The 12,061-nt window shown below is 45.8% G+C and overlaps 2 protein-coding genes across 3 annotated transcripts in view; both read right to left on the bottom strand.

The window, feature by feature from the left end:
• Positions 1 to 1,219: 1,219 nt before the first annotated feature.
• Positions 1,220 to 5,566, bottom strand: LOC103392343 (E3 ubiquitin-protein ligase TRIM63). 2 transcript variants are annotated; one of them, XM_017040117.2, is made up of 5 exons: positions 5,414 to 5,566; positions 4,660 to 4,730; positions 4,293 to 4,341; positions 3,792 to 3,924; positions 1,220 to 2,661 (listed from the first exon to the last, which is right to left on the bottom strand). In XM_017040117.2, the coding sequence occupies exons 1-5, from the start codon at positions 5,483 to 5,485 to the stop codon at positions 1,607 to 1,609; spliced, it is 1,380 nt and encodes a 459-aa protein (XP_016895606.1). In that variant the 5' UTR covers positions 5,486 to 5,566; the 3' UTR covers positions 1,220 to 1,606. The 2 variants fall into 2 exon arrangements, with proteins under 2 accessions (XP_016895606.1, XP_024919533.1); XM_025063765.1 differs by lacking the exons at positions 4,293 to 4,341; positions 4,660 to 4,730; positions 5,414 to 5,566 and having other exon boundaries at positions 1,220 to 3,218; positions 3,792 to 3,925.
• A 1,656-nt stretch (positions 5,567 to 7,222) lies between these two features.
• The window catches only part of dpp10 (dipeptidyl peptidase like 10), a 54,854-nt gene continuing 50,015 nt past the window's right edge, over positions 7,223 to 12,061 (bottom strand). Inside the window, exons 19-27 of the mRNA XM_008328940.3 lie at positions 11,753 to 11,851; positions 11,600 to 11,669; positions 11,016 to 11,210; positions 10,868 to 10,922; positions 10,503 to 10,605; positions 10,143 to 10,201; positions 9,244 to 9,316; positions 8,927 to 9,000; positions 7,223 to 8,623 (exon numbers count right to left, since the gene is read on the bottom strand). Coding sequence (XP_008327162.2) covers positions 8,480 to 8,623; positions 8,927 to 9,000; positions 9,244 to 9,316; positions 10,143 to 10,201; positions 10,503 to 10,605; positions 10,868 to 10,922; positions 11,016 to 11,210; positions 11,600 to 11,669; positions 11,753 to 11,851 — 872 coding nt within the window. The 3' untranslated portion in view covers positions 7,223 to 8,479. The remainder of the gene's footprint in view (positions 8,624 to 8,926; positions 9,001 to 9,243; positions 9,317 to 10,142; positions 10,202 to 10,502; positions 10,606 to 10,867; positions 10,923 to 11,015; positions 11,211 to 11,599; positions 11,670 to 11,752; positions 11,852 to 12,061) is intronic.

The following is a 12,061-nucleotide window of genomic DNA, read 5'->3' on the forward strand; positions in this document are numbered from 1 at the left end:
AATCCATTTTTACCCCCCCCGCCCCCCGCCCAAAACCAGAACCAGAACCAGGTGATGGTTCATGGCAACAACACTGTAGAATCCACTGTTCCAAAAAAAAAACAAAACTCTGGGTCGTGGACCACTGACTAACATGCTTGTTTGCTGGACCTGGACCTAGCCAGGACCGAAGGTTTCTCAACCACTGGGAGGTGGCCCCACCTGGGACCGCTTCCATTTGTTGAAAACTTAGTTAGCTGTACTACATCTGAGTTAGCTGTACTACCCCCGAGTCCCTCTCTGCCCTGCGTCCATTCCAGTCCATTCCTGGTGTCTCTGACCTGACCCCGGTCGGTGGAGATTAGAGTCCAGGTCACTGGGACGGACTGCCGGGTTTTGTGGCCCAGCAACGGCAACAAACAAAAACAAAAACAAAACAAAGTCTGAGGCAGAAACAATAACAAGTGGTGTGGATGACAAGAGACAGCTGTGTGGCCCCCGCACCACCCCGCTACTGCACACACCGCCCTCTACTGGACTGGACCACCTTCCCATGCTGGTGTGCATTAGAGGTTGTTGGTTTCCAACCAAAGGAGCTCAGAACAAATTAGAAGCAGTTGGAATCAGTACTGTTTTATTTTGTTTTACAGTAACATCTGATTGACAACGCACCCCCCCGACCCCCCACCACACACACACACCCGAGGTCACAGAGTACCAGCCCAGCCCAGTGCCAAGCAGGTCAGCAGAGGGGCTTTTTGAAGCCCTCCCCCAACTCATCGCTGTGGTATTTTTACCCCGTCCTCTCGTGTTAGGAGAGGACCACTGTGGCAACTGCAGCCCCCCCCCGCCCCCGCCCCCTCCAGTTTGCCCTTCTGACACTGGAGTGAGGTCGTAGCTGCTGAGCAAGAAGTCCATGAGAGGGGGAGGAAGTGTTTTAATAGAGGAGAAACAGGAGCTGTAACGCCCCCCCCCCCAAAACTCCCCAGTCTATTCTGAGGTCGCTATCATTTCTCACCCTCTCACCCCTTAAAAATAGCCCCCACTTTTAACCAGCAAAGGCAAAGCAGACAGGACACGGCAGGGCCTTTATTTTTAAATCCAGAGCATGGCGGCCAAATCAGAAAGTTGGAGTGAGTCAGTGAACACTTTTAACCTCATCTTCACTTCTTTGTACGAATCCAGTCTTTAAAGGTCACCAAGGCCAAAGACGGAGATAAAAAGAAAAGGCACAAAAGACTCGACTTCATGCACTTTTATTTCAACAGTCAACGAACAACGGCGTGGAAACCTGTTCAACACAATCTTCAACGACCTTCAGAATAAAGAGTTTAAACATTTAGCATCAGGCTAACATATTATATGTTAGCCTTTCACAACAACTGTTAACGAACCTTTTCACCATTTCATCAGCTCAGAGGTACAAAAGTATAAAAAGAAACACAAATACAGAATCAAAACATTGAAATTCAATATTGCACTGAACATCAGGCTAAGCCAATTAGCCCGCTGCTAACATTGCCCTATCACTGACGAGTTCAACACTAAACTCTGCCTTTCACAAAAACCTCCCCAAAACTTTACAGTACGTTATTCCCAAGTCCAACCAACATTTGGACCATCGTCGTTACTCCTCCTCCTCCTCTTCTTCTTCCTGCTCAGCATCTTCAGATTCGTCGCTGTCTCCCAAAGTCCCAAAGTCCATCTTTGACAGGACTGTTTGCACATGCTCTGTGGACACAGTGAAGCGGTCCATCTTCTCAAAGCCTGGCTCCGGCCTCTCCTCGCCCAGAGAACCTTTAGCCGCGTCCTTGGTCTGAGTGATAAGACCCTTGGCGGCCACCAAGAACTCCGCCGCGCTGCTGTGCTCCAGAGCCCTGACGGCTGAATCTGTGAGCACGGAGCTAGCCTGCAGTCGTTCTCCGTAACGCTGAGCCAGACTACGGAGAGCCGCCACCTTCTCGTCTTGCTCTTTGCCGATCTGCTCCAGTAAAATGGCCTTGCGTTCTTCAAGGACGGCGTACAAAAGGTCAAAGCTCTCAACTAGCTTTTGCTTAGCATGCTGGGCGTTATCCTGCACGGCGCGACAGGCGTCGTCCATCTGGTTGAGCAGCGCCTGCAGGCGGCCATTGCTGGCCACCAGGGTATCTATAGCATTACTCAGTTCTCCTTTCTGGATCTGGTACACACTGGCCAAAGTGGCCACCTCACAGTCCTTATGTTGACCAAAGACCTTGCACATGGAGCACGTGGGCACCTGGCACGTCACGCAGTAGATGTTGATTCTCTCTTCCTCGTGTTCTTGGCACATGGGGTCTTTGGACTCTTTAGGTTTCAGGTTGGTCTCTGTATCCCCACTGTTGCTTCCCTCTTGCTGCTGCTTGTAGAGGTCAATGATGTTTTCTACCAGCAGGTTGCGCTGCAGGCCGTGGACACCGTGGCGGTCGAGGACAACCTCAAAGCGGCAGGTGGGACAACGGAAGACACCGCCGGAAAAGCGGTACGGGTTGCGGGAGTCGTACAGGTCGCTAGCGCAACTACGACACAGGTTGTGCTGACAGGGCAGAATCACCACTGGTTTGGTGAACATGTCCAGGCAGATGGGACAGCTCAGCTGCTTCTCCAGGCTGTCCATGGGGCTGGGGGGTCGAACCATAGTTCCGCTCCTCTGGACGTCCATTGCTGTAAAAGTGGATCTAAAATAAAATCTAAGACAAAAATCAGTCCCAGAAGAGTAAAGTAGTGTCTTCACTCTTTAGGCTTAGTGGACAAAAAAAAAGATCTTCAAAGAGCAGCTCGGTAGAACTTTCCCTGTTAATGCTGGTGGGAACGCTGGTATCTATTCTGGTGCAGGGCTAGCAGCTGAGGACTTTTATACCGGCCCCTCGCAGATGGTGTCATCCAATCCTGACCAACCACAGCTCACATTCCTGTCTGCTTGCAGGCCTTGAATCTTTTCAGAGAAATACCCCCCCTCCCTGCCCCTCCCACTGTCGTAGCATGTGTCACCTGATGCTGACCACTGTGTTCCTCCTGACCGTGACACAACCGCTGGACCCCACAGACACAAACAGGGTCCATGTGAGTGAATGGGAGGAGGATCAGCTGACCTGGGCCGTGCCCCGTCATTGGTAAACAAGTCCGTGTTGACATCCAGGCTGGAAGATGTTGATGTTGTTGTTGTGGTGGTCGCTGTTGTTGACTTTACGTTTGTCCTGACGTCAGAGACTTGGAAAATCCTGAGGTTTAAGGTTAGGGTTAAGGTTCGCAGCTGTAGAACATTTGACTCCGACGTTCAGAATATTGAACCATAAAACTGTAATTTCCTCAAAAATTTCCCTCAGACCTCAAGGCTGCCTCCTGGTGGATCTAATGTTTTTACCGAGGAGAACTGTTGAACAACAACAGCCTTTAGGTCAAAGGTCAAAGTGGAGGTGTTCTCTAAGAACCGCGTGTCACGTGTCTACTGAACCATGGTTCCGGATGTTTGGAGACATGACAGAACTGATGTCATCATAACCTTCATAACCAATGAGAACCACTGGGGGGCGTGGTCAACACTGCTGCAGCTCACATGGATCAGCATGAACTCACACTCACTGAGATTGATTTACTTATCAGCAGAGTACTTCAAGTCTGAAGTAATACTTTAGAGCAGTTTAAGGTAATTATGTTATGATTGTACTGTTTAACTCTTCTGGACTATATTGTTATATTTGTCCATTCAAACTGAAGGACAGAGAGCAGTGAGTTCTACCTACTGAAAATCTGATCAGTACTTCATCATCAACCTGATCAAATGTTGTCCTCACCTTGAAGGGCCTCCATGACAGGACAGATGTTTTCGGTCCACTGATGAGCAGCGATCGCCGTGTAGATCCCTGGGAAGTCTCGCTGCCAAATTCGCTGGCCCACGGTCCAAATAGCGGGTAACTCAGGGTTGGCCTGTAGACAACGAGTCTATTGTTAATGAAACTGCTCCAGTCAGGACACCCACCACTTAAACATTATTTTGATAAATATATATATATATATATATGCACACACAAACATATAAATATATATACATATACAGAGGTCCCTCTCCTCTTGCGGTAGTTGCGTTCCAAGAACCACCAAATAATTTACCGTAAATACCGCGATATTACAAAACTCTGGCGAGATTAGAATAAAAAAAAAAATCTGTGACGTACTGAGGAAGCAAATATAGAGCGAGACCACTGTATATATAAACACATACATATACATATGAGCAGATTAAAAGAGATTAAAAAAGGAAATTAAAGAGAAAAAAACAGATTTCTGGAGCTTACCGATTTTATAGCTGGAGGTATCCTCTTCCATAGATACCTGGCGTTGTTCCTGTTGGACGAGCATCGACACCAGTTTATAGACAAACTGACCAATAATGGACAGACATGCTCATTCAAATGGTGACGTTTACAGTGATGATGACAATGATGAAGAGTGTACTGGTTCATGAGTAGGTAGGTGTGTAATGTACCAAATATACAACGACCCCTGGTGGCCAGCACAAGTAGAAAACCCACTGCGCACGTGTGAGGATGACAATATTTAGTTACCTGTTTGACATGTGAGCCATAGTTTGACCTTTAAAACAAATAAATCAAACCGTCTGTGTGTGTATGTGTGAGAGAGACTGAGGGCAATCTTACTTACATATCATTATGAAGTAGATAGAGCGCCAGCAGCTGAGCGTAGACTTGAGATGTTGCGATGCCCCCTGGAGCCTGTTTCAAATAATGAGGCATAAAACAGATTTTAAAAAATTCCTTGTCAACACTGTCGGGAGTCGAACTTCGTTGACTTAGATAACTATACCACATTATACTGTTGCATTATACTAATCCATTAATAGGAGATAAATACTTTCCGGACCTGTCAGCTAGCACTAGCTTCGTGTCAGTAACGTATTTATTGATGCTAATCGTATTGAAAACGTAACAACTGTATTTATTAATGCTAATCGTATTGAAAACGTAACAACCGAACACATACCATCAGATTCACCCACGGTACATGTCCATCTATGATAACACGACTACTGTTGGTTCAAATTCTTAAAAACTGTGTTTACAATCCTGGACTACATCATGTTTTACAGTCTCCAAAGCGGTGGTATTTAGCTAACTAGCTAGCAACCGTACCAGCACTAAACAACACCGCTATCTGCCGCTTGTCTTTTAAGAAGTACAAAATCGGTTCATTCGCTGATGCAGAATAAACTCTACGCCAAGACTTGGAGTCAATTCATTGGGAAATACCAGTGGAATTGGTCTGAACATGTAGCTGCTCTGCTGCAGCGGGAAGCATCAACTGGTCAGAAGCGGATTTTTCAGAGCCGGAAACGAACATGTCTTCAGATAAAACACAGCGGGCAGCAGCATACATGCAACATGACCGCGGTTCTTACCTCCAGTTCTTGTGCTTCACACTGTTCTAATAACTTTTCGTAATTCTTCTCCATCATCACAGCAGTAGGCATGTTGGTGCCTAGCTGTTATGCCGGAAACCTCTTCTTTGCCCGAGTACTGCAGATTATTAGCGGCGCTTCATGCGCAGTGCTGCCCTCCTGTGGCCAACATGAAAATTTCCAAATCTGCTTCTTTTTTTTTTTGGACTGACTATTTTGTAACGAGCTTCTTTCTATGTTGCACAGTCGTAATACTAAAATAATAAATAATAAAAATAATAAATAATAATAAAAAGTATTATAATAAATTATCGTCAGTTCTTTCTTTTACCTCCTGTCTTCTATCACAGAAGAGTGAGGAACTGGCTGATGGAACTTTTAATAAAGAGCACTGATGGAACTCATTCATTCACGTGAACATATTTGCAGTTAAAAACAGCTGCTCGGTGAATTGGATTTAGAACGATCCCATTTAAAATGAACAGCCTCGCTGCATGCAGAGAGCAGAAAATGAAAGTTTAATGCCCTGTGTAATGTTTTAATCTATAATTCATCTCTTGGCATATTTATCTGGTTTCATCTGTATTTAAACCTGTCCCGGGGAACGCGCTCTCCCTGCGGCCCGTCTGCGCATGCTCAGAAGGCTTCTAAAAACACCATTAATCATGTTCTCCCTCTGCCTGTTTGCCTTTTATCGGGAATGTTCTTCCCGATCGTTATATATTTGTGTTATAATATAAATATGTTGAATTTACGTAATAAAATAAATTTAAATTTGTGGGAAAAAAATCGAATCCAGTTGTTGGTGTGAGATGTGCTTCCACTAGGGGGCGCTGTTGTACTTCAGACGGGGCGCGACATGAGGAAAACAGAAGGTGGGGCTGCATTAAATCTATGTAAAGGAACATAACCACAGTACTGCAGTAAAACTGAAGAAGTATGACAAAGTATTTGAATTTTGAATTTGAACGTTTGTCTTTGTAATTATAATAAAATCCCAAAAACAACAAACATTGAGTTTGTTCATCAGGCTCAGCCAATCAGTTGCCCTCAGGTGAGGGCGGGGCCACCACGGTCCATAATAACCAATCACCTCCCTCAGTGATGGTCCAGATGTGTTCAATCAGCTGGCCAGTTCTCCACTGTTCAAATCAAATTTTCTTTATTTTTAATTCTCACTAAAGGACAAACACAATAATCCTGAGCCCCCCCCCAGTCCCACCCCCACCAGAGACAAAAGACGAGGGAGCATTACAAAACCCACTCTGAGAAGAGAATTAACAACTGAAGGGAACAGAATAACCCCCCCACAGATGTGACGTCTTAAAAATAGATTGATCTCCACTCTCTTCTGTAGTGACCGGGAAATGATACAAAACCTGGAAACACTTCTCTGTGGACATGCAAACATCTCACTGACACCGTGGACGACACCGTGGACGACACCGTGGTCAATCTCCAACCAGGTCGCAGTTTCTGACCAGTTCTCCATAAGAACTGGTCTCATATTAGGTTTTTTTATATATATTCAGCTAACGATGAATATCAGAATGGAGAAGTTAAACTGTAGAGCCAACATCTGGAACCTTCTCAGACTGAGGACCCTCCAACTGACAGTGAAGACAGGTGGAGAAGGGGCCTAGCTATACATGCACTTACTATATATATATATACTGTATACACATAGTATAGTATGTGTGTATATGTCTATCTGTGATATACTGTATATATATATATATACAGTATAAATCAGAAATAATAATAGAGATTTTATCAAACCTATTCATGTTATTTTAAACATGTCAGGGAGAGGAAGTAGGTGGCGCTGTGACATATAAAATTAATAAACAGAACTGTCACTGAAACCAATATCAAAATCAGCACAGTTAAAAGTCATGATCACCTGGAAAATAAATCAAATAGATCTCTTTATATTAAATTAAAATATATATGTACTGTATATATTATACCTGGGGCTGACGCTTTGACGTGTTAATTTGGAATATATACATATATTAAAGGATGACAAATTATATCTAACCTTTCTCAGTTTCATCATTGACAAAATACTAACTTACACACACACTCCAGCCCTGCAGGTGGCAGTAATGCACCATAATTTTGTTTGTGAGCTAGTCCTGGTACAGACACCAGAGCTAGCGTTAGCTACTACAGTCCTGGTACAGACACCAGGAACAAACAGTGTATGGTTATTATTGAAATCTAATTAAAATGTAATTTATAAACAAAGTCTCTATTTAACTGTATTTTTTTTAATTGACACAATCTATCATACTCTATTACAATATATAAATATAAGACATTTTTTAATCACTCAAAGGTTTCACAGCCCCTTGCAGTACCTCGGATGGCCCACAGGTGGCCATTGACCTCTGGTGTAGAGAAGTCATTACACCTGTGGATGAGGAAAACAAACAAACTGTGTGTCTGATGGACCTGAGTGGACCAAAGGTGACGATGACCAGGGACAATGAGTACTACTGCAGTACCAGTCACCAGGTGTGTCCACGTGTCAAGTGCAACCAGGTGAGACCGACATGGACCAGGGTCACTGAGGAGTCAGGAAACAGTACTGGCTGGTTCTCAGTCCTGTGTTTGGGCGATGACTGTCGTCACTGTCCAGTACACACACCAGTACACACCAGTACACACCAGTACTCCCTCAGTGTGACTACACAGCAGGGTGGGATTAGTGAAGGAGTAAAGATAAGGAGCAGAAAGGAATCATGCACTTTGTTAAATGTGAATGAGTGCAGCCCTGTAGGCAGCGGCCCATGTGGTCCATGAGGTCCATGAGGTCCATGTGGTCCATGTGCTTTACCACCGAAGACTAGGAAGAGTCCACAGATTCACTCGTTCACTCACTCACTCACTCGTTCACTCACTCCTGCTGCAGAGCCTCTGGAGCTCTGACCCAGAGTCTGGTTCCTGTGGACCACCGGGTCAGACCGGGTCAGACTGGTCAGGGAAGCCTTCAGGGCTTCTGGTAAAATTCTGTTAGTTTCTGCCACAGGTCCACAGTCTCACAGCTCCCTGACTCCTGATTTACTCGTCGTCCTCCTCCTCCTCCTCTTCCTCAGACAGCTGCAGCACCTCCTCCTTTAGACACTCCCTGTAGAAGCTGGTCAGCGTGGCGTAGAGATGCTGGCGGCTCTGCTGCGACAGGAAGTGCCCCTCGTCGGGGTAGATCTAGGGGTGAGCACAGGTTCGTAGTAATACACCGTACTATAGTGTACCTGTGAAATCAAGGCTCGTTCATCATGCGGTGCAGGTTTACTGTGACTAGGTTAGCATGGGTTAGCATGGGTTAGCATGGGTGATGCTAATTTAACTTAGCCTCCATCAGCTGAGTCTGACTGTGTCAAATCACAGTGGATCAAACGACAGTCACGCCATGACAGACCGGAGTACTGATGAAGTTCATGATATTTTGATGTGGTATTTGAAGTACTCATGCCTATACGTATTTGTGGCCCAAACACTGGTTCGCACCTGCATGGAGTAGTTGGCCCCGACCCTGACCAGGTGTTTGACCAACTCAGCCGTGTGCTGGAAGTGAACGTGTGCTGCAAACAGAGAGACAAAGCAGATGTCAGCAGGAGGAGCAGAGAGGAGACGAGGAGGTGAAGATGGACGTGCTCCTCGACAACACGAAACCACAGCGTCGTCCAGGGAACCACAGCTGCCTTTCATCTTCTGATGTGAAATCATTCGGCCCATTACACCCAGAAGACGCACGCTCCTCTGGGCTGAACACGAGGCTCGGTACCAAGTGCATTTTAATTCCGTCTGCACTCTGTAACTCTTACCATCTGCTGTGCCGTGGACCAGCATCAGTGTCTGCTCCCTCAGGGCCTGGATGTTCTGCAGCACGCTGGAAAACTAAGAGCAAATCAGACACAGTGGGAGAGAGAAACTGTGAAGGGGAACTAACCGGAACGGTTTGATAAATGATACGCACAGGACCAGGACCTGGACATTCTAAAAAGTATTTACATAAATATCTGTGATTATCCCTCAGTGTAGTAGTATTTACTAGCAGTACCAACACAGAACCACCAGGGGTTTCCACACTTCTTTTCAATTGATCAAACCAAAGTGATCTATCTACATTGGAAATAGTTATTATATATTTAGCCAAATATACTTTATATATACAGTATATGTGGATTAAGTAGCTGTAGCTGTGTGGCACAATATGAGTCAATAATTGTATTGTTGCTAATCTATTTCTACAGATTTAATATAAATAAAAAATCTTTATTTTTTTATTTTTATTTTAATTGCTCATGATCTACCAGTGCTGCCCTCTACTGGTAGATACAGATCTACTTGTTGGGCAGCCATGTTTTAATGTCTCTAAAAGAACTGAGTCCTGCCGACTTCAGCTGACTGTAAGACGCGTGTCATGTGACGAGTGGTGCATGAAAGTCCAGATCAACACAGTTCAAAGACGACACGTGAAGCAGCGTAAACACAGTTCACTGTGATGCTGCAACCCCTCTCTGTAACCACCAGGAGGAGCTGCATTACTGCCACCACAGTGAGCTGACTGTCTGCTAACGATGACAGATGACAGTCCCAGCGTTGAACCTGCAACCTGTGACTTTGATAGAAGAACATTCAGCATCACTGCAGGGACTCTGTGATGTTCTGGGTTCTAATGCAGAGCAGCAGTAAACACACACACACACACACACACTCCTACCTGGTACAGGCTGTCGTCCCTCAGTGGCAGGCCCAGGTACTTCTCTGAGAACGCTGATGCTGTGAGAATCAGAAGTGATACATTTTTAAACAGTTCTTCAACAGTACCAAGCACAGTAGAGTTCCTGTCATTTTTGGAACAAAAATAATTTTGTGGTTTTGTGTCTGAGCACTGAAGTGATTTGGCGCCCCCTTGTGGAGTGGTTTTGTGTCTGAGCCCTGAAGTGATTTGGCGCCCCCTTGTGGAGGCCCATCTCCCAATGTAAAAAAAATCCTCCAGACTACAGCCACCTTAAAAGGACAGAACCAGGAGTGTGTGTGTGTGTGTGTGTGTGTGTGTGTGTGTGTGTGTGTGCCCTACCGTAGATTTTCGACTCTGTCCGCGGTGAGGACATGGCACACGAACATTTGAAGACACTGTCACTGGACTTCAGCATCATTAACACAAGGTAGGCTCCATAACCCTGGACACACACATACACACACACACGTTATGTCTCAGATTTAGTGTGTGTGTGTGTGTGTGTGTGTGTGTTCTTCTAGTCAGTTTAATTTCAAAGAACAGATTCCGTTTTTCGGTCATTCTGCTGTGACGTCACACACTGCACCAGCGCGCCACAGGAAGTGACGTCAGAGTGAATTTGCAGTAACAGCAGACATCGGTGCCGGACACGTACAGGAAGTGCGACCTAACCCGACCTGAGGGTCAGCTACTCTTCAGCGTACCTGTCCAAACACTGCGATCCTCGTACGGTCGATGTACGGAAACTTGGTCAAGAATCTGAGGGGAGGAAACAGAGGACAGATGTTGGTCCACAGACTGGTGACACGTGACTGGACGATGACAGGAACCTAAAGTCGGAGGTCAACGTACTCCACTGCTGCCACCTGGTCCTGGACATCAACGGACCCCAGTCTGTGGTGGACCTCGTGCAGGACCCTCTGACCCTGGAAGCCGCTGCCCCGGCCGTCCAGTCGAGCCACGATGACGTTGTCAGAACTGACCAGCACGGAGTCCCAGCTCAGGGAGAAACGGTCAGTCACTGCTTGACCACCGGGGGCACTGTCACTGATCAGAGCGGAGGGCATCGGTTCACAAAGAGCTTTGAATATAATCCAACATTCAAATATAGTAAATATAAAGTATATGTGGACGACGACTCGTTGTTGTTGTTCATTAGCTTTTCATTTAATAACCCCCACCACCAACAGCCACCAGGGGGCTCCACGTACAAAACCTCCCAACTGCAGACCTCAGGTTGTAACGCTACAGCTGTGTCACATCTTGACCTCTGTCAGAGGTCAGAGGTCAAACTATGACCAGGTTACCTTCATCTTCTTCATCCTCACTCCTGTTTGTTTTCAATTCATATAGAGATTTCTTTTTTTTTTTGACAAGACCACGGACCCCAGATCTGGTACCATCGTTCAAACAGTAACTTTGTTCTTTGTACTTACACTATGAGCAGGAGTCCGTAGTGACGGGACTCAGAGAAGTCGGGTGGGAAGGAGATCTTCAGGGGTAACTCTGTGAAGACAAAGACAGGACATGAAGACACTCAGCCGAGTCACATGACGGAGGAGGAGGAGACAACGGTACTGAGACGGCACCAAAGTGTTCAGTTGGAACTGTTCTGAAGTCCGTCAGCTGGATCCTCTTAGTCTTCAAGGCAGCCTTGAGCAGAGAGTTGTTTTCGAGGATGTAGTAATCTGAAAGAAAAAAGATAAAGTAAAGTTTCAAATGAAAACGTGACAAAGGTCCAGATGTGACTCTCATACACAATTAAACATTTACGTTTGAAGAGGAAGAGGTAAATGTAGAGGAATATGAATATATATTTTTAATGGCAGGGACGCAGGGGGGGGGGGGGGAGGGAGGGGGGGGGGCCTCTACAAGCAAAGACAGAAACGCGGTCTTTT

This window comes from Cynoglossus semilaevis, chromosome 16 (assembly GCF_000523025.1).
Source record: "Cynoglossus semilaevis isolate Cse_v1.0 chromosome 16, Cse_v1.0, whole genome shotgun sequence".
NCBI classification, from domain to species: domain Eukaryota; kingdom Metazoa; phylum Chordata; class Actinopteri; order Pleuronectiformes; family Cynoglossidae; genus Cynoglossus; species Cynoglossus semilaevis.